Source organism: Phoenix dactylifera, chromosome 15 (genome assembly GCF_009389715.1).
Source record: "Phoenix dactylifera cultivar Barhee BC4 chromosome 15, palm_55x_up_171113_PBpolish2nd_filt_p, whole genome shotgun sequence".
Lineage (NCBI taxonomy): Eukaryota > Viridiplantae > Streptophyta > Magnoliopsida > Arecales > Arecaceae > Phoenix > Phoenix dactylifera.
This window is the reverse complement of record NC_052406.1, coordinates 2,788,116-2,815,713: the sequence shown is the minus strand read 5'-3', so window position 1 is coordinate 2,815,713 and position 27,598 is coordinate 2,788,116. Positions and strand designations below refer to the sequence as shown.

At 38.6% G+C, this 27,598-nt stretch overlaps 2 protein-coding genes across 2 annotated transcripts; both read left to right on the top strand.

The window, feature by feature from the left end:
• Positions 1-769: 769 nt before the first annotated feature.
• On the top strand, positions 770-1,777 carry LOC103704292 (protein BIG GRAIN 1-like E). Its single transcript, XM_008787522.2, has one exon. It carries the CDS (start codon positions 770-772, stop codon positions 1,775-1,777), a length of 1,008 nt encoding a protein of 335 aa, XP_008785744.1.
• A 15,813-nt stretch (positions 1,778-17,590) lies between these two features.
• Positions 17,591-26,444, top strand: LOC103704291 (uncharacterized protein At4g14342-like). The gene is made up of 5 exons (XM_039134468.1): positions 17,591-17,710; positions 19,152-19,181; positions 24,134-24,219; positions 24,328-24,451; positions 26,147-26,444. The coding sequence occupies exons 1-5, from the start codon at positions 17,591-17,593 to the stop codon at positions 26,192-26,194; spliced, it is 408 nt and encodes a 135-aa protein (XP_038990396.1). The 3' UTR covers positions 26,195-26,444.
• The last annotated feature ends 1,154 nt before the right edge of the window (positions 26,445-27,598 follow it).

Below are 27,598 nucleotides of genomic sequence, written 5' to 3'. Positions count from 1 at the left end.
ACATTGCAAGAAATTAACTTTTCAGAATCTATACTTGGAGATCATTCCCAAAGCACCTCAAGCCTTAAAAAGCATTTAGTCTTTCTCCTGCCCATCATTCTTCTTCCTTCTTCCTACTCTTATTACATGAAAATTGTTTTCTTTGCTAATTCCTGCAAATAATTTTTTTCTCTCATATTTTCTGCAAAAATGCAGGCTTGAGGTTTTAAAACAATCTCCCTTTATAACATCTATGTTCCACTCAGCTCCCCAAAAGTGGAGCATTGGCATAGGACAGAGATGGGCTCTATTCTGTTACCCAGTGTAGGGATCCAAAGTTATCTCCATCAGATAAATAGTAAAGCCACCTATTGGATGGCTTTACCTCCTAATTAAGCCAAAAATAATGTTCTTCAATGAAGCCTAGCAAAGAAACAGGAGATGAAGCTAATTATACCCAACACCTTCAACGCATGCTGTGCTTCATAAAACTGTTCAAGATCACATCTTGCCTCCTTGTCCTCCTCTCTGTACTATTAGGCAGCATAAATGGCGTTCAGTGGGTCTCTCCCAAATCAAACTTGGAACATGCATTGTTCTAGTTGTGGTGGGTGTAGTTAAAAAGGGATGCCCCCCCACCACCACTCCCCATCATTCCAAAGGCCACATTCATTTCACCACAGTCCCTCTCAAGCCTGTTCCACTCTCTCTGGCCTATAAGAACCACCCCACAACCTCATGCATGAAATCCACATCCTTGTCCTCATGCCTCCAATCCTTCTCCTCTAGAATGTCCACCGTTGGGCTGCCAAACACCGACAAGAGCCTCTGCTCGAGGCCGGCTCATCGTCGACAAGATTCTGGTGAGATTGATATCTTTGAGGCTGCGCTTTACTTTGCCGGTGGCGTTGACGGTGCTGGTCTCCCCGGCAGAATTGGTCATCAAAGAGTCATGAGGGAAGACAGGGTGGGTTGGAGGGCAGAGAGGAAGAGTTTGGACGCACCAATGAGCATCATACTTCCCCAAGAGTGCCAAAGGGTGGAGAATTATGACGCGAAAGAGAAGAAGGGTAAGCAACCAAGCTCCCCAGGTAGTAAGTTGGCTAGCTTTCTAAAATCTATATTCCACCAAACTGCTTCTAAGAAGAAATCCAAGTCTCTCGCCACCACTAAGTCATTGAAGGATGGAGAGGTGGAGGATAGACATGGAGGGAGGAATAGGAGGAGGAGCATTGGCCATTCCCAGAGCATAAGAAGCAGCAGTGACTCAAAATCCATCTTCTCTTCTGAGAGCAGTGTATTCAGCACCCCTGCTCCTCACGCTAACATCCTAACAAAGTTGCAAAAGAAACAGAGCAGGAGCTCCAAGTCCAATGGTCAGCCAAAGATGGCAACTTTCTACCCACAAGGAGAGGTTTTGGATGATAAAAGGGTAGAAGGGGAGAGTTTGATAGCTGAGAGAGCTAAGTCCAGCGATGGACTTTCTAAGAAAAGCAAGGTCTTTGAGGGTGGGAAGCCTGATGTGGGTTGGAATGAAGGATGGTTTTTGGAGAACAGATGGGTCTTGAATGGAGATGAAGGAAAGCTCTTCAAGAAGCATGGTGAATTGGGGGAGGTGTTTAGAAGAAAGGAGAAGGAGAGTAGGGAGGAGGATGGAGGGGAGAGTGACTCCAGCTCTGATCTGTTTGAGCTGAAGAACTATGACTTTGGGGAACTCTCAAGTGGATTGCCTGTTTATGGGACCACAGATATGGAGATAATTAAGACGGGGGCTTCCATTCACAGAGCTGCATTTTAAGAAACTATATTCTGTCACTCTTTTGTTGCATTTTTCCCTTTTATTATATATATATATACATACATATATAAAGATTGGTTGTGATCGGATGCGTCTCTGTGGAGTGAAAATTGAACAGAAGAAGCTTCTGTTGTAAAGCCACTGTTGGTTCTATCTGTTTCTTCTCGTTCATTTTTATGCTAAAAGTTTCTTTGAGTTTTGTTTTTGCAAAGATCTCCCTCCCTCTCTCACACTCTCACTCTCTCTCACACACATAGTAGTGCAGTAGTCCTAGAACGTTTTAGATCTCAAAAGTGGAGGCAAAGAATGGTGCTCTTATTTCCTACTCATTTGATGTCTCTTGTTAGCTTAGATTTCAAGGTAGGCAGTGAGTAAGCCCCAAAAAATGTTAACAATAGTGGTTGTAGTGGCTTTAACTTTTCAATTACAAAACATGTTTTACTCAATCTAATTATGGATTGAGACGTTGGACCATACATAGATGGAGATGCCAATATCGAAAATAATGAATATATAACGGAAAACAGGAAAGCAGGAGAGGAGAAATATCCTTGCATAGCAATGCTTCTTGCTCTTCTTTTGTTAAATCAAAGCAACTAAATCCATAAAATATATACAGAAATAAAAGAAAAAGAAAACACGCCTAGATTATGGACCCATCTTCTCCTTTGCTGATATACTCAAATTTCATGAATAATATTTCGAAAAAAAACCCAATGAAAAAAAGGGGTAATTGAGGTATTTGCAATCCATGACCAATCTTTTCTATGGCTACAAGTAGCGAGTTGGGTTGGATTGGATTGGGTTAATTTAGAGCCTCTTTTTGAAGACATAATTATTAAGTTTGCGTGCAGAACAAGTCCAGGTCAAGTCAGAGGACAGGTAGGATCCAGGACTATTTGGTCCCAAAAGCACCTAACCTTTTCTAAAACACAACCAATAATTTTAGTTGCCATCATTTGAATCCTTATGCAAACCATCCTTACCGAGCAATACTTTATCAATGTTTGGCTTTTGATGGAAATGTATAGGTCCCACGGTATCTACATATATAAACTTGAATTAGGTTGCAGCCCAACAGTTTTAAAATCTTAAAATGACATGGGCCAAACCATCTTGCATTCTTATTATCTCATGAACGGAAATAGAAATTAACCGGATGTAAGCTAGTGCGGTAGTGAAAACTCTATTAATAACACTATATAGAGGTTTTATGAGTATATTACAGTATTTCCTAGTCCACATAAGCTATGAATTAATCTGCTCTAATATCATCTGTAGTAATGCAGGATCTCTTCTGTAAAAACTAGCTGAGATATATTATTTAGTTTTTTTAGCACTCTATGAATACTCAAGATGTTCTAGGTAAATAATTGATGCGGAGAGAACCACTCTATTTGCTATTGAGTGCAACCCGAGATCATTTAGAAGAGGGTGGGATCTCCTTGTCTCGCACGCGTGTGATTGCCAAAAATCTGTACACAGCTAAGGAACAGCAGACATGTTTCGTCCCAGCATATGACTTCCACATGATCTATCCTCTTCTTCATGCGTTGGACCTGTCACGCCCCGAACCCGGGGCCCGGGGCGCGAGCAGACGCCGCGCACCTGCAGGGCGGACCCCGCAAGCACGCAAGGCAGATAAATCAGATTCAACATCAATAACTAAACAAAGATAAATTCCAACTTTCAATTCAAATGTCTACATATGCAAATATCAAAGGAAAAGTCAATATCCACTAGCTAACTACATCATGATCACTCCATCCCGTAATCCCCATAATCATATGTCATCACCTGCAAAAATGTAAATAGTAGGAGTGAGCTAACAGCTCAGTAGGCAACATCATGCAGTAAAGTCATCATATAACATGTCGTCATGCATATAAAAAGCAATTAAAACTCATCAATCCAAAAATCCACACGATAACCCGTAAATCCAATCCAAGACTCAAAATAACTCAACCGCATGACTACGGCCACATCACCCAGTGGCATGGTTACACCGAAGTACCAATACAACTCTCCGAAGAGCCGCTCCACTGAGCCAACGCACCACTGTGCCGCACCCCCTGGTGCCAAACTCACGCTCCACCGAGCCGCTCCGAAGAGCAAAACGCACCCCTGTGCCGCCACTATTCTATCACCGGTGGTCGCGGTGTCGGAACTAGTTCCTCAGTACAAGTCGACAGGGCCAACGTATCATCCCATTGGCGGGGCCTAGACTATAGTCACGCGGATTTTAAAAATCAATAAATCAACTTTCCAAATTAAAGTCATAATCATACTCCCATCAGTAAAGCATATAACAATTTGTGAAATTTAAATATTTAATTTTAAATCTAACACATAATGCCAATAATAAATCATAACATCAACATATGCAAGATACATGTTAAAATTCTACTTTAAAGCAATAGGTCACCTACCTGGGTTCGCTTAAAAATTCCTGCCACAAATATCACGAACCCCTGATTAAAACACAAACTTTAATTATTTAATTAACTAAGAAATATAATTTAAACTATTTCTAATCCCTTAAACCCTTAAGTTCATAGATCCCTAAAATGGGCCCCTAATATCAGACTTAGACCCTAAGAACAAGTAAACTAAAACCCCAAAATCAGAACCCTTTAAACCCACAGCCAATTGTGGCCCAAAACAGATTAGGCCCAATTGAACCAAACCAGATGACAGGTCTAGATCAAATTTCGGGCCCAACCCAAACCAGCCCACAGATCCAATCAGGCCCAACTCAGCCCAAATTAGATCAACTCTGAACGAACCAGATTACACTCAAAACAACCCATAACAAATCCATTCAATCAAACTCAAATCAAACCCAATTTAAAGGATAGGTGGAACCGGTTCATAATCTAAACCGGTTCATAATCTAAATCAGTTCATGGTCTGATCCCCACTACCCAACCTAACCCACTACCCAACCCAAGTTCAGGCCAAAATAGAAGTACGCCCAGGAAGAGGAAAGAAGAAAAAGAAGAAGAAGAAGAAGAGGAAGAAGAAGAAGAAGAAGGAGAAGAAGAAGAAGAGGGAAGAAGGGGGTGACTGGTGGTTCCGGTCGGCCCTCGGCGGTCGACCGTGGCCCTCGGCGGCGGCGCTCAGTCAGCCGCCGTCGGCCATCCCACCTTCACGGGCGGCGCCGGACGGGAAGAAGAAGAGAAGAAGGAGAAGAAGAAAGGGAAGAAAGAGAGGGAGGAAAGAGAGGGACCGGGGCTGGGAAGCCCGGCCCCCGTTCGCCCACCTCCGGCCGAACCCGTTTCGGCCGGATTGACCCCGGCCGGCCACCGTCGGCCGGCCAAACATCACAAAAAAAATTCTTCCGAAACAGGGGAAGGTAAAACCGAATGACTCCCCATCTTTTCTCTCCCCTTAAATCCATAAAAAAATATTGATGGTTGTCTTCCTCACCTCCGGTCGTCGACGAATGGATCTCCGGCGGCGATGGCGGCTCCGACGGTGACGGGGCTCCGGCGACCTTCTCAAAAGAGGGGAAAAAGAAGAGGAAGGGATGGGGCTCTCAGAGAAGAAAGAAAGGGGGAGAGAGAGAGATAGAGAGGGAAGAGGGAAGAGGGGGGGGGGTGGTGCGAAGATCCCGCTGGCCGTTCGGCCGGCGTGGTCTTCGTGGGGAGACCACGAAGAGAAACTGAAGTCGGCATCCATTGCCGACTTCAGTTCTTTGGGCCCAATAACGGGCCCAAATTTAGATCCTTACACTCTAACCAACTAAAAAAAAATTTCGTCCTCGAAATTAAAGAGATCTAGGCCTTTCAGATGCTCAGCCCATTGAGTAATATAAATCCAAGATCTTATTCTTCTCGATCAAAATCAGTGTGATAGATAACTTTAAATCAATTAGCAAAAATTTCATATAAACTCGTAAGATTAGCACTGGATAAATGACTGACTGAAATCTCAGATTGAAATTATCATCTTGATGCATGTTTACTCGAGATCGGATCAGGATCGATTCACAACAGGATTGATTAAAAGTAGTTGTGTTTGGGATAGAACTTGAAATGAAATAGATCTCATACACTTATCATGGTAGTGTGTTGATCCCTCAAAGAATAATGGCCAACCTTAGAGTCAAATCATTAAATGGCTAGAAATGTAATTCACAAAATGAACATGTACTTATGATCATTAGATAGCAACGGTCTATCTCAAAGATGATTTGCATCAAATCACAAGAGCAGGTCTGAGAGGGCAAAGTATTGATACCATGATTCAATATGCCACGAAGCTTTTAACTTAAACCTATAAGATGGGAGCAAATAATGCATGGTTTATGCAGATACTTAACAAATTAGACCATATTTGGCCAACAATCAACTAACCCGAGTCATGATACGCTCAAATTATTATTATTATTATTATTATTCTCTTAGCATACCCAAAAATAGCAAATTCTATCCAAGAGATAACATAATCATATCATGATTGACCTGAGAATCAACAAAATCTTTCATTATTGAACAACATAGTCTTTCATAATAACATGTTACCAAAATACAGTCAATATTTTTGACCAGTTTAGATTGACTCAATCCATCATACTTTCGCTGCGTAACTCTGATCAATATTCTCCAAAATTTCTTAATGATCCCAAATCATCAACATTTTTTTTTTTTTTATAATATCCAAGCAAAATTTTTATCCTTGCTTTCCAAGTTCACTAGGTCATTATTAACCCTTGAGATAGTTGTCGTATTTGTACCATCATATAATCAAGTAATCATATTCTAGATCCAAATTTGAACTAAGCCAATTCTAGTTTCCCTTGACAATTCCATTATACAAGTTGATATTTATTCTAAGCTTCGATAATTAAAAGATTCTAGATTAACTTACTCAGGAACTTACTTAATCATTCTGAATCTTTTCTTTTAGGCTAAACTTATTTGGGCCTCTCATGAAATCCCACTTGCATTTCTCATATGGAGATACAAAATCCACAATCAACTCATAGCCTTGATTTATAAATATTTAACTTACAAGAATCTAATAATCTAGTTCAAAGATTTACAAGAAATTCCACCAAGATATAAGCTCCATGATTTTACATTGAGATCAACTCCTCAAATAAGTAAAATATTTTTTATTTGCAGTACTGCAAACATTTCGGGATCTTGTAAATCTACTAGACTTAGAGAATCTACTAACACAATGATATCCATATCGATCAAAATCCAAAGAACTATACTTTCCAACGATCTTTTTTTTTTTTTTTTTTAACAAAGAAAAACATCAAGAACTTTTCCAAATCAAACAAGTCCTATTTTCGACCAACCCAAAAACATTTTAATCCACCAATATTCTCAAGATTTACTAATTGACTTTCCATCAAAATATCAATCTTAATTGTTTCAAGTCTCAAGTAGAGCCAAATAAAAATTCTTAAGTCTCATCCCCAAGTATATTTTCCTTCTATATACGAGTTCCATGCATGATCCACATACAAATTTTAATAAATATTTTCTAGTCCAAGCTTTAAACATCTTTTTATAGATGAATCTTAATTTGCCACCAAAATAATTAACTTCAACTAGAAGCAATATCCACAGTGCCTGATATCAAGTTAAACTTCCAAAATAATTATATTGCACGATAATATCTCATGATTAATATTCCTTCGCTTAATTTAGTCAAAATCTAATTAATCATAACTTGAAATACAAATTGCTCTACCAAGAAAACTCTCAGAATAGCTCATTCACACTTCGGTTACGACCATAATTAGGTTGCATTCTAATTTTAGCATTTCAAAATCATGATAAATTAACTCAAATTTATCAATAACAAAAGCAAATAAATGCCTTTTAGATCAAATATTAATGATCTTAACCAGTTTCAAAATAAGTCAAACCACCACACTTCCGCTGCACTCTCTGATTTAATTCATTTAATTCTCTAAAGTCACAAAATGATTTCTGACTAAAGTATCATTTTGTATTGAAACTAAGAAACTCCAAATTTCAAATTTCCAAGTAGAACTAGAGCAAAACCTCTAGATCTTTTTGTCCTCAATTTATATAGAGTGTACATACGATAACTAACCCCCGATCCTTTAGTCAAGTTTAAGGTCACTATGTGATCTCCACAACCTTTTTAGAATCCAAAATATCTAGGTTTAATTTAAAGGGGGTAATTCTTGTATTCTCTTTGCAATTTAATTAGAAAATCTACATTGATTTTCCTTCCAACAGAATTTACCTCAAACTCAATGGGTTAGAACTGTTGAGCAATATCACTATGAGTAGGAATTAACTCTATCAACTTCCAAATCCTTCTTTACCAAAATCCTTAATGTCTATGATTAATGCTACCCATGATAACTCACATAAGCATTTCAAAATCGAAATTTCTACTCAATTTTGTATTTTGCAATGACAAAGATTTCTAGTTAGGTCATAAACCTTGACTTGAGTTCAAGTTAACACATCCAATGGTCTCCAACAATTATAAGAAAAATTTAGTAGCCCAATCCAAATATACAAATTCAACTAATTAGAATACTCCACCAATTTGCATACTATATGGCCTTAAGAATTTAATCCACTAATAGAAATATGCCGATTTACAATATTCAAACATGTCAAATCCAAATATAATCCCCATACAGATTTAACCTCGAAAATATTCTGCACTAATACTACGAAAAATCTTTCTTAGCCCACTCCAATGATACGGAAGATGTATGTATAAATCACACTCTGATAATTAGTAGCAAAACCAAAAGTACGATCATATCATAACCCATATCAAGTTTGAACTTCCAAGTCGTTTAAATAATATCTGAACATGGTATAACCGGGATGCCATTGTTAATTTTCCTACACTTATCTTAGGTCAAACCTCTCTTATCATGATCAAAGATAATTTATACTTTCCTTCCACACTCATCGAAAACCAAACCCGATGCATACATTTTATCACAATGCCCAGTGATCTTACACCTTAAGCACCAAATATAATTGTCATGTCCCAATTGATCATAACCTTAAGCTATGATATATTTATGTCACAATCCCTAATGATCTTAAACGTCAAACTCTAATGCCATTAAGCCTACAGTCCCTAGTGGTCTTAAGCCGTAGGTTATAATATCATTCATGTTACAATCTCAAGTGACTATAAACCAAGGCTTTGATAGTTTTTCTATCATAATTCCCCACTCACACTTACCTGAACCTAAACCCTAGGATACCTTAACCTTAAGCTCTGATACCAATAAATCTGTCACGCCCCGAACCCGGGGCCCGGGGCGCGAGCAGACGCCGCGCACCTGCAGGGCGGACCCCGCAAGCACGCAAGGCAGATAAATCAGATTCAACATCAATAACTAAACAAAGATAAATTCCAACTTTCAATTCAAATGTCTACATATGCAAATATCAAAGGAAAAGTCAATATCCACTAGCTAACTACATCATGATCACTCCATCCCGTAATCCCCATAATCATATGTCATCACCTGCAAAAATGTAAATAGTAGGAGTGAGCTAACAGCTCAGTAGGCAACATCATGCAGTAAAGTCATCATATAACATGTCGTCATGCATATAAAAAGCAATTAAAACTCATCAATCCAAAAATCCACACGATAACCCGTAAATCCAATCCAAGACTCAAAATAACTCAACCGCATGACTACGGCCACATCACCCAGTGGCATGGTTACACCGAAGTACCAATACAACTCTCCGAAGAGCCGCTCCACTGAGCCAACGCACCACTGTGCCGCACCCCCTGGTGCCAAACTCACGCTCCACCGAGCCGCTCCGAAGAGCAAAACGCACCCCTGTGCCGCCACTATTCTATCACCGGTGGTCGCGGTGTCGGAACTAGTTCCTCAGTACAAGTCGACAGGGCCAACGTATCATCCCATTGGCGGGGCCTAGACTATAGTCACGCGGATTTTAAAAATCAATAAATCAACTTTCCAAATTAAAGTCATAATCATACTCCCATCAGTAAAGCATATAACAATTTGTGAAATTTAAATATTTAATTTTAAATCTAACACATAATGCCAATAATAAATCATAACATCAACATATGCAAGATACATGTTAAAATTCTACTTTAAAGCAATAGGTCACCTACCTGGGTTCGCTTAAAAATTCCTGCCACAAATATCACGAACCCCTGATTAAAACACAAACTTTAATTATTTAATTAACTAAGAAATATAATTTAAACTATTTCTAATCCCTTAAACCCTTAAGTTCATAGATCCCTAAAATGGGCCCCTAATATCAGACTTAGACCCTAAGAACAAGTAAACTAAAACCCCAAAATCAGAACCCTTTAAACCCACAGCCAATTGTGGCCCAAAACAGATTAGGCCCAATTGAACCAAACCAGATGACAGGTCTAGATCAAATTTCGGGCCCAACCCAAACCAGCCCACAGATCCAATCAGGCCCAACTCAGCCCAAATTAGATCAACTCTGAACGAACCAGATTACACTCAAAACAACCCATAACAAATCCATTCAATCAAACTCAAATCAAACCCAATTTAAAGGATAGGTGGAACCGGTTCATAATCTAAACCGGTTCATAATCTAAATCAGTTCATGGTCTGATCCCCACTACCCAACCTAACCCACTACCCAACCCAAGTTCAGGCCAAAATAGAAGTACGCCCAGGAAGAGGAAAGAAGAAAAAGAAGAAGAAGAAGAAGAGGAAGAAGAAGAAGAAGAAGGAGAAGAAGAAGAAGAGGGAAGAAGGGGGTGACTGGTGGTTCCGGTCGGCCCTCGGCGGTCGACCGTGGCCCTCGGCGGCGGCGCTCAGTCAGCCGCCGTCGGCCATCCCACCTTCACGGGCGGCGCCGGACGGGAAGAAGAAGAGAAGAAGGAGAAGAAGAAAGGGAAGAAAGAGAGGGAGGAAAGAGAGGGACCGGGGCTGGGAAGCCCGGCCCCCGTTCGCCCACCTCCGGCCGAACCCGTTTCGGCCGGATTGACCCCGGCCGGCCACCGTCGGCCGGCCAAACATCACAAAAAAAATTCTTCCGAAACAGGGGAAGGTAAAACCGAATGACTCCCCATCTTTTCTCTCCCCTTAAATCCATAAAAAAATATTGATGGTTGTCTTCCTCACCTCCGGTCGTCGACGAATGGATCTCCGGCGGCGATGGCGGCTCCGGCGGTGACGGGGCTCCGGCGACCTTCTCAAAAGAGGAAGGGATGGGGCTCTCAGAGAAGAAAGAAAGGGGGAGAGAGAGAGATAGAGAGGGAAGAGGGAAGAGGGGGGGGGGGGGGGTGGTGCGAAGATCCCGCTGGCCGTTCGGCCGGCGTGGTCTTCGTGGGGAGACCACGAAGAGAAACTGAAGTCGGCATCCATTGCCGACTTCAGTTCTTTGGGCCCAATAACGGGCCCAAATTCAGATCCTTACAGGACCCCAGCTTGAAGTGTGTACGTGTCATTCACTCATTTGCATGAGAATCCGTTCATAGGAAGGACAGCCGACATGTTCTCACATCTTGGCTATTCGTTGGATGTTGGTCTCCACCTGTCCTTGCCGAGAGGACACCAAGAAATGCCTGAAGTTAACCAAGAAGGAATGAAATGGAAGGAAAGCAGAAGTGAAAGGGTGCAAAAAGAGAGATGAGACTCCATTCAGATAAGCATAAAGTAAAAGTACAACCAGATTTGCTCATTAAGATACAAGCTTGTTGGAATACTCCCAGTGCATTCAACCCAAAATCTGTTAATGACTTGATAATCTCCAAAAGTTTGTTAATGTTAATGAAAGTTTGTTATTGCTTTCTCTCCCTACAAACCAAGGAATGGCCATAGCTAGGATGTCCTATCCACGTATAATGAATTCATTGACATTATTCGCTCTCCATCTTTGTTAATACATTCATTTCTAAAAATCTTGTTGCTTCGTTCTCTTCATTTCTTAATGATTCCTCTAATATATCCATTTTTTATTTTATTTGTTCTAGTTTTACCACACATTCACCCGAACACTCTTTTTTTTTCTACACTTATTTTATGTACTTTTTTTTATTCCCAATACTTTGAGCCTATACTGTTGTTCTATAAAATTTTTCTTTAAGTCTCCAAGATATATGCATGTAATATAATATTTCAGATGCACTTTTGCACTTTATCCAACCATCTCTAATTTTATTACATATACCTTCATGAAAATCTTAATTGGTAAATCTTAATTCATGAAAATAATCACTTTATGGTATTTTCTCGATCATCAATTTAATTGGTAACACATCTTTATTTCTATTCTTACTAAATTTACATTTCATATTGTTATATAATTTACTTTTATCCCACTAATTTTTAAGCTCTCATCCTCTAAAGTTTTTCTCCATAAGTCCAAATTAGTATTTACTCTAGTTCTCTTTTTGTCAATCAATACTATTTTATTCAAAAATAGCATACATCATGGTGCATGCGTGTGAGGACTCGTGTGGGCGTGTGTTTAGTCCCACATCGGTTATTTATTGGGTAGATCTTGGATACTTATACATGATCAAAGAACCCAAATAATACATTCCGGCTAGATATTTTAGGTGAAGTCCTGGATTATTAGAAATAGTATCAGAGCGGACCCAATCCATAACTTATGTGGACTAGGGGACACTGCAGCACAGATCCATTTGGGCTGACCATGAGCCGATCCTGGTGTTTGTGATTAGATTTGAATGGATTTGAACTCTTAGCCTGACGAGGACGTCAGGGCTTGAATAGGAAGAGTATGTGAGGACTCGTGCAGGCGTGTGTTTAGTTCCACATCGGATGCTTAACTACGGAGTTCTAATGAGATCTGGTGCAGTAGCACCAAATTTTTTTATTTGTATATCTTTTTCCTTTTTGTATCTTACAAGATCTCAACACTGTTTATTCTTTTTGTTATCTAAAGCAAAACGATTTTATTCTAATTACTTTTGTACTTCATTGTTCCACTGCTAAATTCTATATTTGTATATCTTTTTCCTTTTGACTCTCCTGGAACATCTTTAGTTACCCACCCTTAATGTAATTGTCTATTTAGTCCTCAATTATGTTTGGTTGTGCTTAACTTCCAATTTTCCCCATTTAGTAATTTATTCCAAAAAGATGTAACATTTTCCCTCTTTAAATTCTACCGTTTTATATTTGGATGTTTATTAATTTGTTTTTCTTTTCTTCTTGCACTTAGTTTATAAATCTAGGACCAATAATTTGTAGTTAAATCTCTTGCCTATTAATATTTCTCTTCTCCTATGAAGAAAATAATTTGTTTGCAACAAATTTGATCCGTCCTTAAAGGTTCTTTTCTTAAAAATATGTGTTTGTAATTGTTACATTATAATCTACTACAAATTCAAGAATTGAATCGCCCATTGAATTTCTATCCCTAAAACCAAATGTTCCTTATACTCTCATATTCTACATATTTATCATATCTTCGAAAACCAAAAGACTCCAATTCTCATATACTTGAAAACCAAATACTCCCAAGTTTCCATTGATTAAGCTACCAACATATAATACTTAAAAGTAGACCACCAAATACTTAGATCTAAAATCCTTGCTTCTCAATTAAACATAGAGGTACAGCTATGGTGGCAATATTCAGTTCAGCCAATATGCCCATCAATATTGGCTCCGATGTCCAAAATGTATCATGTAAATTTGGAGCATAGATGAACCGAAAATGATACATGTGGCAATAATTGGCCCGACAGCAGCATCGTGCTACTAACTCTGTCAGACGTTCATTGCTCTTGACTCAAAATATTGCATGCTTTGCCAAGGAGTAACGTATGACTTGTTAAGTACTTTGACAAATCTTGTCTCCCACAAATGGCCATTCTGCTATGATTTTTTGTCTCGAAAAGGATTAATATTTGCAGGACCATTTGGTTATCCAACACAGCTTTAAGCATTCATTCGACCTTCAAGATGCGTAATGCACGCGACAAGCGGATAGGGGGTCTGCTAAAATTGAACTAGTGATGGGCATCGGGCCGTGCCGGCCGGGCACGGCCCGCTCAGCGAAAAACGCAAGCCCGGCCCGGCCCCAGGCCCGTGGATTGGCGGGCCGGGCCGGGCACGGCACGAGACGGGCCGTGCCAGGCACGGCCCGTCTCGGGCGCAAACGGGCCGTGCCAGGCACGGCCCGTCTGGAGGGGGGAGAAAATAGCCGTTTCCAACGGCTATTTTTGGTTTTTTCCTAAAATACCCCTCCCAACAGTCCAAAAACGGCTAATTTGAAGGGTATTTTGGAAAAAAAATTTTCTGGCTCGCGGGCCGTGCCGGGCCCAGGCCCTTATGGGCCGTGCCGGGCTGGCCCGCGGGCCGTGCCGTGTTTGGCCCGCGGGCCGTACCGGGCTGGCCCGCGGGCCGTGCCGTGCCGTGCTTGGCCCGCGGGCCGTGCCAGCCCATGCCCTTCTGGGCCGTGCCGGGCTCGGCCCGCGGGCCAGAAAATGGTAACCCAGCCCGGCCCCCTTTCATGGGCCGTGCCAGGCACGGCCGTTACTGTAGGAAGCAGGCCGTGCCAGGCACGGCCCGCTTCGTGCCGGGCCATGGGCGGCCCGGCCCAGCGCCCATCTCTAAATTGAACAATGCCTCATCTATCTCGAGACATGGTGGGTTGCCGACGCTGTTGGATAATCAAAACATCCCATTAAACTTCTTGCCCATGCAGTCCTCTTCAGCATGTGGGATACTTGGTTAAGTGTTGGATCAAGTCTCCCTCACATTGTGTAGGTCCTATTATCGGTCTTTGCTATAACACTTGTCGCACCCCAAACCCGCCACCCGGATTGGCTACGTGACATGGCCTCATACACTCTAGGGCAAGGCTCTAGAGAATACATAAGACCTAAAAGATTATCACAGCCTCAATATTTATAAACAAAAATAATTTCAATTTATAACAAATAATAACTTGTATTCATTCATCCTACAGAAAACAAGGATGCTATATCTATTCATTCCTTCACCTGTGATTTAAGTATAGCCAAGTACTACGTAGCCTGCAACTCAAAAAAAAAAATGCAAGAAAAGATATGAGATTTTAGCCCAGTAAGAATTCCGAACCGCTACACTATAAGTAATAATCAAATAAATAATAATAGATAAAATGAATACCATATCATGCTTGAAAAGCTCATACAATTAATATGGACATAAACTCTCATTATTATCTTACCAAAGAAGCATATATATATATATATATATATATATATATATATATATATATATATATATATATATATATATATATATATATATATATATATATATATATATATATATCAAATATAATCAATTATTCAACAACAATTTTTTATGTTATATCATCTGTTTTTCATTAACTTAATTTCTAAATTTTATAGCAATATTTTTTCCGCTTTGGACTAACCAAGATCATAATTTACTCCAAGACTGACAAAATGCGATGCATAAGTTCGTGGAGGCTATTTCATGTATAAGCTCGTAGAGGCTATACCATATGTAAGTCCACGAATGTTATCCACGCATAAGCCTGTGGAGGCTATTCCACGTATAAGCTCATGGAGGCCATTCCATGACGGGGTTAGTCCAGGCTGCATCTTATTCATCTGATTTATATGTTACACTTGTCAAATCAATTTTCACTTACACAGTGCATTTATTTCAAATTCAAGATAATATTCTTCACAAATTCATATTTTCAATATCTAATATACATACTATCATGCTAGCATATTCGTATTGAAAATCATATAAAACCTATCATCATATGCCAAATCAGATCTATCAATGTAAATCACATGATGCAAATCTAGCAGTGCAAATCAATAACATGTATATAAATATATAACGGTAATCCAAGTATTAGGATCCTTAACTCTATCGTAATCCAATATAGCTACAATGCTACTAATTCACATCTCGATTAGAAACTATGGTGTCAAGAACCCTACTCAACCATTTTCATGTCTTGCAAATCGTTCCCCTACAGTACCAAATACAATATTAAAATAAAAATCATCAACTAAAAATCAACTATCTAGAACTGTTTACTGGGGTTCACCAGGATCGCATCCCTGATCCACATCCCTTCAGCCTATTAGAGAGGAGAGAGGTTTGAGGGAGGAGAGAGAACAAGAGAGAAGGAAGAGAAGAGAGAGAAAGTCTTCTCCTCTTGTCAAACTGGGAGTCATCTCTCCCTCTCTCCCTTGCGACCCGAGCCATGGAGGAGCCAACGGTCGGCGGCCACGGCAGTCCGGCCCCGGTGAATACGGCGGGCCTAGTGACATCGACGGCAATAGAGGTCGGCCGGACAAAAGGAACGGGAAAGAGGAAAGAGGAAAGAGGAAAAAATAAAGCGCCCTTCTCTTCCTCCCTTCCCTGTCGCCGACAGCAGGTGGCAGCCGTGGTGGCCCAGCCGCTCACCCGACGGCGGCCACAGGCGGCGGCGGCGGCAATGCTCGGTGGAAGAAGACCGAAACTGGGGTGCCTGTTTCAGATGAACTCCGGCTGCTCGCCAGACCAAATTCAACGGCGGCAACGGCCATAGAACCAGAAAACCAGGAGGAAGGAGAGGCTTAACCCATTACCTCAGTCCGGCGAAGCATTGTGGATGCTCGGACGATCCTTTCCAATGGAATTCCCAGAAATAGCTTGACAGAGGCTTGGAAATCGGCCGCGCTCTTCGAGGATTTTGCGATGGTTTCAACAGAGGAGAAGAAGGCCGGTGATCTCATCTTCCTCTTGATTCTCGGAGCTCGGCACGATCGGGCAGGTTGGAGTCTTCTCCACCTTTTACGATAGAGGGTTAATGGGCCTGGACTATTCAGGCCGGCCCATTAGGCCAGAGCTCTTACAACAGCTATGACCAACATGAACCAGTGGAGAGACTGGAATCATGTAACCATCCCATGCCTAAATTAAATGCAGATCAACCTTTATAATGTCACGGCTTGCACTGGACTGTTTGTAATGGCTCTCATGCCAGAACAAGTGGCATTATTTTGGATGACCATTACTTGCTTATCAGTTATTTGAGAGCCAGAGGACAGGGATAGGCTCATGAAATCTAAGCATTCCAAGCAGGAGATACGTGGCCAGGGAAGATTGTGGTGCAAACAAATACCATGTGGCACATTAAAATGGATTGGGAAAGTTCATCAATTGGAGTTAGACGATGAGTAATACCATAAAAGAGGAAGATATGATTAATTTATTAGAAATGGTTAAAAAAATGGCCGAAAAGATTTATTGGCCTACTGTGTAGTTATAGAGCATAAGAAAAGGGTTGAAGGGTTGATGATCGATTTCAAATTTGAAATTAGTTAATAACCACCATAAATAATGGATTAGTGGTTCTAACTAAGTGAGACATAAAAATGGAGACATTACTGTATAGTTATTGATCTGAATATATGGTGTATAAGAAAGGAATTTGTACAAAAAGAAAAGGACTCTCTCCTTCTTCTCTCCAATAAATGCATCTTTTATCTTTTACATTTGCTTCTTTGTTGTCCTTATTAGTCGTTGTAATAGTAGTTTGAGCATCATTCCTCCAACCAAAAGTTTTTAAAGTTTCGAGGTACTCAAACCCCCTATATCTTTTCGGCTCGATTCCAACGACCAGCTGGTGGTATGCTCTCGTAATTATCTGACATGATTTCTAGCTTACTGTCCTAACTTACCAAATAAGAGGAAAACAACGCTCCACGAGCTTCCCACTGGTCGCGGGGAGGTAATGGATTTTCTAGCAACTCTTGAGGGCAACGGCGGCGGACTTGGTGGTGGCGGAGCAGGAGGTGGATAATGGGGTGGAGATGGTCGAGGAGAGGGTGTTGGAAGGGCTATATATGGCACTCCGGGGTGGTTTTCAACTTGGTGGGGATAGCGGTGTTGAAGCGGGAGGAGCGGGCAACAGCGAAGGAAGCGCCGTGGAGGTAAGCAGAGGCAACAGTAGCCAGGGAGGGGGGTGGAATCAGTGGGTGGAGCAATGGGTGAGGAGCATGAGGATGGCTAGCTAGGTTTCGATGGGTGAGGTTGTCGGGCAATGCTATCGAAGGGGAGAGTCATGGCAGGGTGGCGGCAGCAGTGGAGAGTAGGGGTTGGTGGTGGGGAGAGAGTGCACTATGATCTATTGGCATGAGCAAACCTTGTACGCAATGTCTGCATGGCACTTCTAATTGCTCTTTTGCATGGATTATTATATCATCCAGAAGCATGAAAATAATATATATATATATATAAGATGCTTTTGTATTCCAAAATCTATGTTACTTACCAAATTAAAACTCAATTTTTAATGCTAACATGCATTTGGTGAGGGATCCACTTGAGAGAAATACTTCAAATCCACATGACTGTCATCTCCATTGATTTCTTTATTCTCTCATGTTTACATCCGCTTAAGAGAGAGATCCATTTAGTCATCTATGAAATCCCATTCATCTGATAGGCAAGGAGGGAAACCCCATTAGAAAATGTTCAAGGTGAAAAATGGAGGAAGCAATTTGCATTTCCCAAATTTATTGAAATGTAAAAAAATGTATATATTTGCAATTAAGAGTCACAAAGTAATTCAGGAGGATCCTCATATCGATGTGAACCACTTTGGCTACTATAAGTAGGACTAGATAAAGTCTAGTATTAAGATTTGCCATATCAGAAAGCTGAGTCACAGACTAAACTTTTGAGAAGCCATAACTTGGTCATACAATGTCTAATTGAGATGATATTTCTTTTAAAATCAGTTAGCTTTTAGAGAGTTACCCTCCTAGCGATCAAGCCCAAATTCTATCATTTGGGGCCTGTAATGGGCCGGGGTCATCCATTCAAGTTTAAACAAGAGAGCATGGAAGGCCAAATGGTGTTGGTGATTGGACATCTGATAAGAAGATGCGTTCCAGTTCCGGCACTTAAACCACATCATGGGCAACCAGAGCTAATTGTCCAACCTTTTCTAGGAAGTACCTCATGGATGTGCAGTCTATTCAACCACATGAACACTTTAATCTTCTTTGGCACAGCCATCTTCCATGCCATTTTAAAGTATGGACAAAGGATACCACCATTATTAAAGAATTTGTAATAGAAGTGAACAATGAAAGCACCATTCCTCGTGTGTTTCGAAATAAGCACATCTGCAATTATGAAAGGTCTAATGGATGAGAGGAGGCCGCCGAAGCTTCAAGCTGCTCTGCTTCCTGCATACTGAGTGGGCCACACAATTTCAAGATCCATACTGAGTCGCTATATTCCCTTCAGATCTGGAGATGGCATAGAAATTTCTATGCGCCCCTTATTTATATTGAGTTAGGGAGGGACGCCTGAGGGTGATCCACTTCCTAGTTCGTGTGCAAATTTCCAGCGAGAGTCATACAGCTACTCCGATTTTCTCCGATTAATCTTCAGGTTTTTCGATTAATGCCTCCCGACTCCAAAACCCTAGAAAATTTCTCTGCTTTGCGAGTTTTTGATGGTCGATTAAGGCTCTTTCTTGCTTGAATTATTTGAACCTAAATCTGTATTGTAACTAGAAGTGAAGGGAAAACAAGAAGAAAATTTATGTGTACGAATTGGATACTCTAAACCAGGCGGTGGTACCTTTCTAGGGTTTTTGTTTTTATGAATTTAGAAGCCCTAGTTCTTGTCAATGTTAGAGTTGAATAAGAAGAGTTTGATACGTACAATAACTAAAACCCTAGAAATGTTTTCTTTTTTCCAAATGAATGTAAGCCTTGTTGGATGACTAAAAGTAGGTATTGAAACAATTATTTAGGAATTGATTCAGTATTATGTATGCTTAGTTTAATTTTTCTCCAGTATTCTTGTCATCTGTTAGTTGTTGTATCCTCTTTAGACACGGTTGGTTGTATTTCTGCTGTTCAGGAGTATTTGATCTCTGTTTCTAGCTGAATTTGTTTATGGATCTTATATTCTTTGGCATTAGCCATATTGAATGCATGTGAAACATGGCTATAAATTTGCAAGGTTATTTAGGGTATACAATCTGATACTTGATATTTTCGCAAATAATGCAAAGTTATTTTTATTTTTTAAATGATTAATTTGCTTATAGGTGAAATTGACAATCCACCTGCTATATAGTTCAGTATGTGCAATAAGTAGAATCACTTTTGGCAAGAAGGTGTAGTTAAATACTTGATATAAATTAAGTCCACCAGTATGGATTGGATATAACCCCCATGTGAAATATTTCTTTTGTCGCTATTCAGTTTTTCAAACAAATAAAGATGCTCTTCAGTTTTTGAACAAGCATAGACACTCTGATTGATGATATATGTTTGCTGAATTTCAGGCTTCAATCTAGCTGTAGTATATATTGCTAATTGTTCCAGATGACATTGGTAGATGGAGTGAAAATATGTGCTGTTATTTGATAGTTAAGAACACTCTGTTTTGGGTGTACTAAGACAAGGAAAGGAGGTAACTGGTCGGGGATATGAAGAGGAGAAAAGTGAAGAAAGATTGGTGTAAGCAGAAAATTAGTATAATTATTAGGACAGATGGCAAAGTATAGACAGAGCAAATATTGGTAAAATTAAAATAAACTAGCAACAAAAAGGCAAATGAGAGAAGACTTTGAAAGAAATAAGAGGGTATTGTAGTCAAACTATTGACAGTGCCATCCGGTGTCTTAATAGCAAGGAGAAACAAGGAAATAATAGATAAGAGCATACCATAGTTAGGATTCATGAAATTTTGAAGGCCAAAAGATGAGGAAAACATGTTAATGTTTGAAGGGAAGAATGAAAGAAATTAGGGGTCACAGACAAATCGATATGTCAGCAATTGCTCATAGATGGAAAAAAAATATTGGTAGGCAATCCATTTTAGATCGTTGAAAATGATCAAACTTACACACCAATCAATGATGACGATTGTATTAGTAAGCAAAAGAATAGGTTTTCAATATGGAATAAGAAAAGGAAGTGAGAGAACCAATCTAACGAAGGTTTTGATTGTTGGAAATAAGGTAATACCCTAAAAGCCATTTGGTATATTGGACATATTATTTTGAGACATATCATGCGTATCTCTTCTATATACAAACATAAAAGTTGGAGGGTTGTGACATGTACGAACCAGAAAATAGTTCGAAAGTGTCGCTATTGATAGATGACCAAGTGGATGGATCTTTATTCTACAGGAGGGATCATTCTGGATACTAGAAAGTTGTTCACAAGCACGAGTAAAGTTGGATATCACACTCATATGGCAGCTATTATATATAGTATCCAATAATGGTTTAAAGTAGCAATTTTCACAGTTATCAAAATAGTTGACCTTACATATGCATAGTGGATATGTTTCATACTGGATGGTCAATGACATGATACCATCTATTGGAAACCACTGATGGAGCTAAAGGAATTAATCTCATATGTATAACATGAAAGTTGAAAGCCTTGTATTTCTCTAACAAAGAAAGGAGAGCTTTGTCAACTCGGCTTCTGAAATCTAAGAATGTTAGGTTACTGGGTTGTCCGTCCAAATCTTTCAGAGTGTAGTTCTTGGATGATCTTTCTCATAAAATAATTGGGATTATCACAATGCTCAAAGGAAGATCAGATAGCTCCAAAATCTGCATCTTCCTCGAATAAGTTTTTAATAGCTTAAAACCCACTATTTCTATAGACAGTTCCAAAGGAATATGTTGGCAGGTATACGTGTCAGCTGCACGGTTCAATATGCTGGACTTGTGCTTGATCGTAAAGTTGAAATGCTAAAGAAATGGCGCCCATCTTTTATATCTATGATTAAAGCAATGATTGCCATTAAGGAGGGATAATGCCTCATGGTTGGAAAAGAGCACAAAGTCATATTGTTGGAGGTACGTCTTCCAATGTCGCAAAGCCTACAAAATAATATAAAACTCTACATCATAGATAGAGTAATTGAGGTGGCTTCCATTTAATTTTTTATTGAAGTAGGCTACCTGTCAATTTTCTTGAGAGAAAACCTTACACATTATATCGCCATTAGCATCTTATATATTAATGATGAAATGATGATATCATCAACAAAGTGTCAAATTATAATAATATTTTAATAATGCATGTGTTAATCTCTAAAATAAAGTATAGATCGTGATTTTGTGTTGGTGCATTGTTTAATTCAAATAAACTATCATGAAAATTCAAGCAAAAATTAGAAAGATGATGAGACGTATCTAACATCCAATGATTTTGATTGACACTTGATTAGTTTTTCAAATGCATCAAACTACTGAAATTTATACGCCCTATCAAGATGAATCCATATTTTTCTCCTCGACCATAGAAAGTGGCCATGTATACATATGCATGGGCTATTTTCAAAATAACTGGTGCGATCAGATCACCTTGAGATTTGCAATCAATAAGGATTTTTTCTAGTACACCTTGTTATAGTGTTTTAGCCTTTTTTATTTTAAATTAGACTTGTCTTCTTTCATCCTCGTTGCTTCTTTGAGCCCCAATTCTAGAGTCAATCTTCTCCTTTGTCCTTGCTCTTACCAAATTCTTCTTCAAGACCAACCTGAATCTGAATACCGTGCTTAATGCTATTGCCCAAAAGATATGTAATATTTGTTGCAACAGTTTATATCGAGTGTTACTAAAAGTTATTACATGATCACTCTAGTCAGATAAATAGTTGGATAAGTATAGGTTGGGTTCGACTTGGGACTTTTAATTTATTTCGTAATAGTTTTATATACATTTGAGATTATTATTAATTAGATATATATTATAAATAATTCATTAGCATAGGGGCATGCATAATATATTTTATCTACTCTTGTGAAAAAAGAATATTTAATACTTATTAGTTATTGGAGGGACAGTAAATTTAATTAAATTGATTATATATTATGTTTTTACCTAAAATATTTTGATAGGTTACATATGTTAATTACAACTTGATTTGATTTGATTCATTTAATGAACAAGTTGCATGAATCGATATATTTTAACAATTAGAAGAAAATAGTTTTTGACACGAAATTCACTACCAACATTGCAAGTGATACACCATAACTAGGTAATGGTCTAAAATATAATTATTAAAAACTTGCATGGAGACCTGATTTAACCAAAGATTTAAATCATTGATCCAACTTGATTTGTATTAACAAACATAAAAAAATTAAAATTACTGAAATAAAATCTATAATATTAGTGTTGAAGTATTCTATATTAAATATATTACTTTTTAATTATAGTATGAATAAAAAGAGTTGTGAATTATCTACTTTTATTTTGGAAAAAATATATACTATTATAAAAATATGTTGAATTATGGATACTTTTTAAATATTTTAAATGAGGTTTTCAAAATATTGCAAATAATAAAATAAACTTATTCATTTTTAAATTTCTATCAAAAGGAGGATTAAGTTTTTTTATAAAAATAATTAATTGTTGAAATATGGCATACCATAATATATTCGAAATGAGTTATTTTATAATAATGGTTAAGCCTCCTCCATCCTTATCATGATATTTATAGACAATAATTTCAGTCAAAATGAAGCCATCTTCTGGCTAGAAATAAGTAAATGCTCTCATGAGAACCAACCACAAACCCTGCCAAAAAAAGAAAAAAAACCTTCTTTGTCAATATATTGAAACTTGCAAGTACATTTGTTATGATTTCTTTCTACCAATGTACCATGTTCTGAGTGCTGGGACATAGATCGGAAGATCATGATGTACGGCCATAGTGTTTCCTTAACCATCATGTGCATCGAATGTTATAGATCTTTCTTTACATGTATCACTCATAAAGGACCTTATGAATAGCTATATTGCATTGGTTACTCAACTCAACTAAACCTTAGTCCCAAACTAGTTGGGTCAGCTACGTGAATTCTTTTCCTCCATTCTACTCAGTTTAGGGCCATGCTTTCTGAGAAATTGGTTTTTCTTTATGTTAGCCATCAATGAAGTGGGGTGAAAGCACCTATCCAATGTTTAAAGTTAATTTTCTATAGCCCTTGGTCCAATAAGAGCTTGAATAGGTTCCCACAAGTTTCCGGGTGCACCAAAGCAGCTGATTTGGGTATTTGATTGTAAGCATGGTATCTATTAATTCTTAACTAATGTTTGAACATAGATCACTTTGTGATTGTGATGTATCTCCTTTGACATGATGGGCTACTCTGGCATTATCATCATGGGGTTGATGGTTATCTTTGTGCTTTAATTTTCTGACATTCATTTCATACTTCCGTACTTATGCATAACCATGCTCTACCATGAAGTCAGATTTTCATTTTAAGTATTACAACTAAATTTTTTGCTTGCAATTTATGTCTGAACTGACTTTCTTTTTTTTTCTTTTTTTTTTTCAATACTCAGGCCAGTGACAGGTTTAACATTAATTCTCAGCTTGAGCATCTTCAAGCTAAGTTTGTTGGTACAGGGCATGCTGACTTAAATAGATTGTGAGTTTCCATGTCCTGATAAACTATGTCCCATCTTACCTACTTTTGTAAATTTGATTAATTTATAGATCTAAATTTGTTTGTCTCACTTTCTCAATGGGTGTACAGTGGATGGGCAGTAAACATCCAATGTGATAGCTATGCATCATACACTGGCCACAACCCCAGGTTGGCGTATTTCGCCATTGCTGAAAATGAATCGATTGGAAGAGAACGCTACAATTTTATGAAGGTTTGCCATTCTTAGACATTTATTATATTTAATCTTATCTTGTATAGACCTGATATGTGTTCATCTTCCTTCAGACCACAAAGAAGTAATAATAAAGTTTAATGTGTGAGTATTATAAAGAATAAAAGTAGTACACATAACTTAAATGACCTGATGATTTACATATGAAAATTATAGACTTTAGAGTTGCTTCACCTTTGGGTGGTTCACTGATTTGAGATGCATACCTATTAGAAATATATTTTCCTTGCCTTTATAGCAAGGCCCATAAGTTCACAATATATTAGCTAAGTATAGTATTTCCGTGGAAAAGCTTGAGCAGGATTAATCTTGCAAAGCACCATTTCTTGATGCCTGAAACTTTGGATGAACAAATGCAATTTTATATATGTATAAATTTTCTTTGATTATTCTAGAACCGTTTTATTTATTTATATTTTTTTAATACTGGATTTTGTTGATCATTCATGAATAGAAATTTGGTGAAATCAAGCATTCTGTGTAAATAGTTTACCAGCTATAAGAAATGTTGCCTGTGGAAGTTCTACAAGTGCTTTGTGTATAGTTGTCAAGGCTTGAATAATCTTTAAATGTAGCATTCCCTTCCCCTTAGTAAACTGGCCTTCGTTTATATTTTTAAAGGAACCTGGAGGAGTCAAGCCATTCACATCAGTATTCCTGAAATGATGGTTTTGGGATTAAGACTTTCATGAGAATACCTGTGATAGCAAGAACAGGGACATGCCCGAATGATGGCTACCCTCCCAACTCTGTACATGAGAGAAAAGCTTGCCAGCTACTGAGTTGTGTTCTGAGATGGTTCATAACAGCTTTGTCAAAATTTATCTACTTTCATAAATAGTAGTTTGGTTTTTCCCTTCGAAGTACAACTCTCCAAGAAACCATCAGCAGCTTCTCTCGAAAATAAGGATGCTGCTGGTTTAAAAGTTCTAGCCAATGCTTTTATGCCTGGTGAAAACAAATAATGATGATTCCCAAGCGAAACATGCATGAAGCATGACTTGTAGTATCACCATGCAGTCATCTTCAAGTTAGGTAAAAGAATCCCCAGGCTAGGAAGGTGATCTTTTAGCTTAGAGACAGGTTTATGCCCGATGAAAACAAATGATGATAATTTCCAAGTGAGACAAGCATGAAGCATGACTTATGGTATCATCATGCAGTCACCTGCAAGTTAGGTAAAAGAATCCCCTGGCTAGGTAGGTGAATTTTGAGCTGTGAGACATGCTATGAATGGTGACTGAAAGTACCCCCTGTGGAATATGGTGATGTATGGTGAGAGGGGATCACTAGGTCAGATCTCAACTACCTATTCTATGAGTGGATTCTTGTGGAGTGCTCTAAGAACTAGAGGTCTTAGTTTCTAATCCATATGGCACTGCTACTCACTTGATATTTGTTGCGCTGGTGTTCCTTGTGTTGCATTTCAGTTGTAATGGGTGCCATGTGTATGAGTGCAATGTATCGGGATGAAATGACGCAAGTTTGTTACTAAACCTAAGGGAAACCTTGCTACATAAGTTATATTAAGGAATATTAGTCTTTTGACTAAAAAGAAGGATGACTTGAACCATTGTTGAAGAAAGGAAATGCCCTCCCATATTTGTGTGCATAGTTTCTTTTATTTGGTTGATTTGAATTGCTTATTAATTTACTTCTTGATCTTTCTTACAGAGAATGCTGTTGCATTGTGGACTTCCTCCGGAGAGAGGAGAAGATTGAAATACTTTGAAAGCAAGAACTGCAGAAAATTCTCTTATGTGGTATGTTAGCTTCCTTCGAGGGGGAGAAAAGCATTATTGTATCTACATTGGAACACAATGACTTTGTCTTTTTAGCAGGCCATGGATTCAGATGAGGGATTTGGACGTAAGATAGTGTGTACTCGTTAAGGTGGCATTTTGTATTGCTTCTGTTAGTATTTGCGTTGAATATGTCATTGGTAGCACTTTTGAACAGTTTTTCGGTGGTTATTTCGAAATAATGTCAAGAAGCTCATGCTGGATGTAGGTTCTTTGCATGCTTCAGTCTGCAGATTTTTGAGTAAGTTCCTTTCACCCAAAGTTCATCAGATTATCTTGCAGCAAAGGTCAGAGTTCATCCAGGTCCTCCAACTTAGGAATCCCTACTGTACAACTTATTATTATTATTATTTTTGGCCATTGTCAGCTGAGCTCACAAATCTGGCAATGCCTTCAACTAAAATCTCTCCAGAGCTAAGTACTCATTTGAAAATCAGTACTCAGCATTCGACGGACGCTTAATGGTCGAATGCTTAATGTCGGCAAGTTGCGGATGGTTAGAATAGACTCATACTACCATCCTTTGTTCCTTTTATGCAGACAAGTTTCAAATGGTGTTGAAAGAGAGTTATTCTTCCATTTTTTTGGAAGACTTGTGATAAGAACGACAACCAATTGAAATCCAATTCTCTGCTTTTGAAAAACTTCTTCAAGCTTCATGCTGAAGGGGAGGCAGAGAGTAAGAGGTCATTGGAATGCCCGTGCTTAGGACTGCTAGTTCCATAACCTGAACTGATTGTTAGAAAGCAATTAAATTTGGATCCTAATATTATAACCAATGAGCTTATTGAATCGAGTTTGGTTTTGGGGCTATATCCAAACTGATTACCCAATAGATAGTAGAGTAATAATTTATGCATTCAAAAATATAGGTATGTATCATGTGTTAAAAGATGCAACATCTGTGTCGATGGATGCACTTTACAGGATGCCATCAGTTATGAAAATTCAATTTTTGGTTTTGACAAAAATCACCAAATGATAGACATCGAAAAATACTTAGGATCATAAAAAATAATTAAGTCATATTATGAATAACTTATAAGGATGATATACTTCATAAATAAAGGAGTACATCCTGGCTCTTTTACTGTTCAGGGCCCCCATGTTGTAAATACAGACTATATTGAATAAAGGCACCATTAAAATACTAGATGGAATTATTTTTCAACTAGAGATGGTTAAGAATAATATAGCTCATTCCATGGTTCAGTACTCACTATGCGAGCAGCGGTTCCATTGTTCCTTCCAGGATTTCTATTTCAAACTTGCATTTCCCTATTATTAGGAAATCTTCTTTTGTTGGTCGGCTGAAAGGATACAA

Bases quoted from the DNA above. Each gene is read 5' to 3' on its own strand.
- LOC103704292 (XM_008787522.2), top strand. From the start codon at position 770: ATGTCCACCGTTGGGCTGCCAAACACCGACAAGAGCCTCTGCTCGAGG.
- LOC103704291 (XM_039134468.1), top strand. From the start codon at position 17,591: ATGGTCGAGGAGAGGGTGTTGGAAGGGCTATATATGGCACTCCGGGGT. The intron at 17,711-19,151 runs GTAAGCAGAGGC...AGAGTCATACAG, and splicing joins GCGAAGGAAGCGCCGTGGAG to CTACTCCGATTTTCTCCGAT. The intron at 24,452-26,146 runs GTTTGCCATTCT...TCTTTCTTACAG, and splicing joins AACGCTACAATTTTATGAAG to AGAATGCTGTTGCATTGTGG.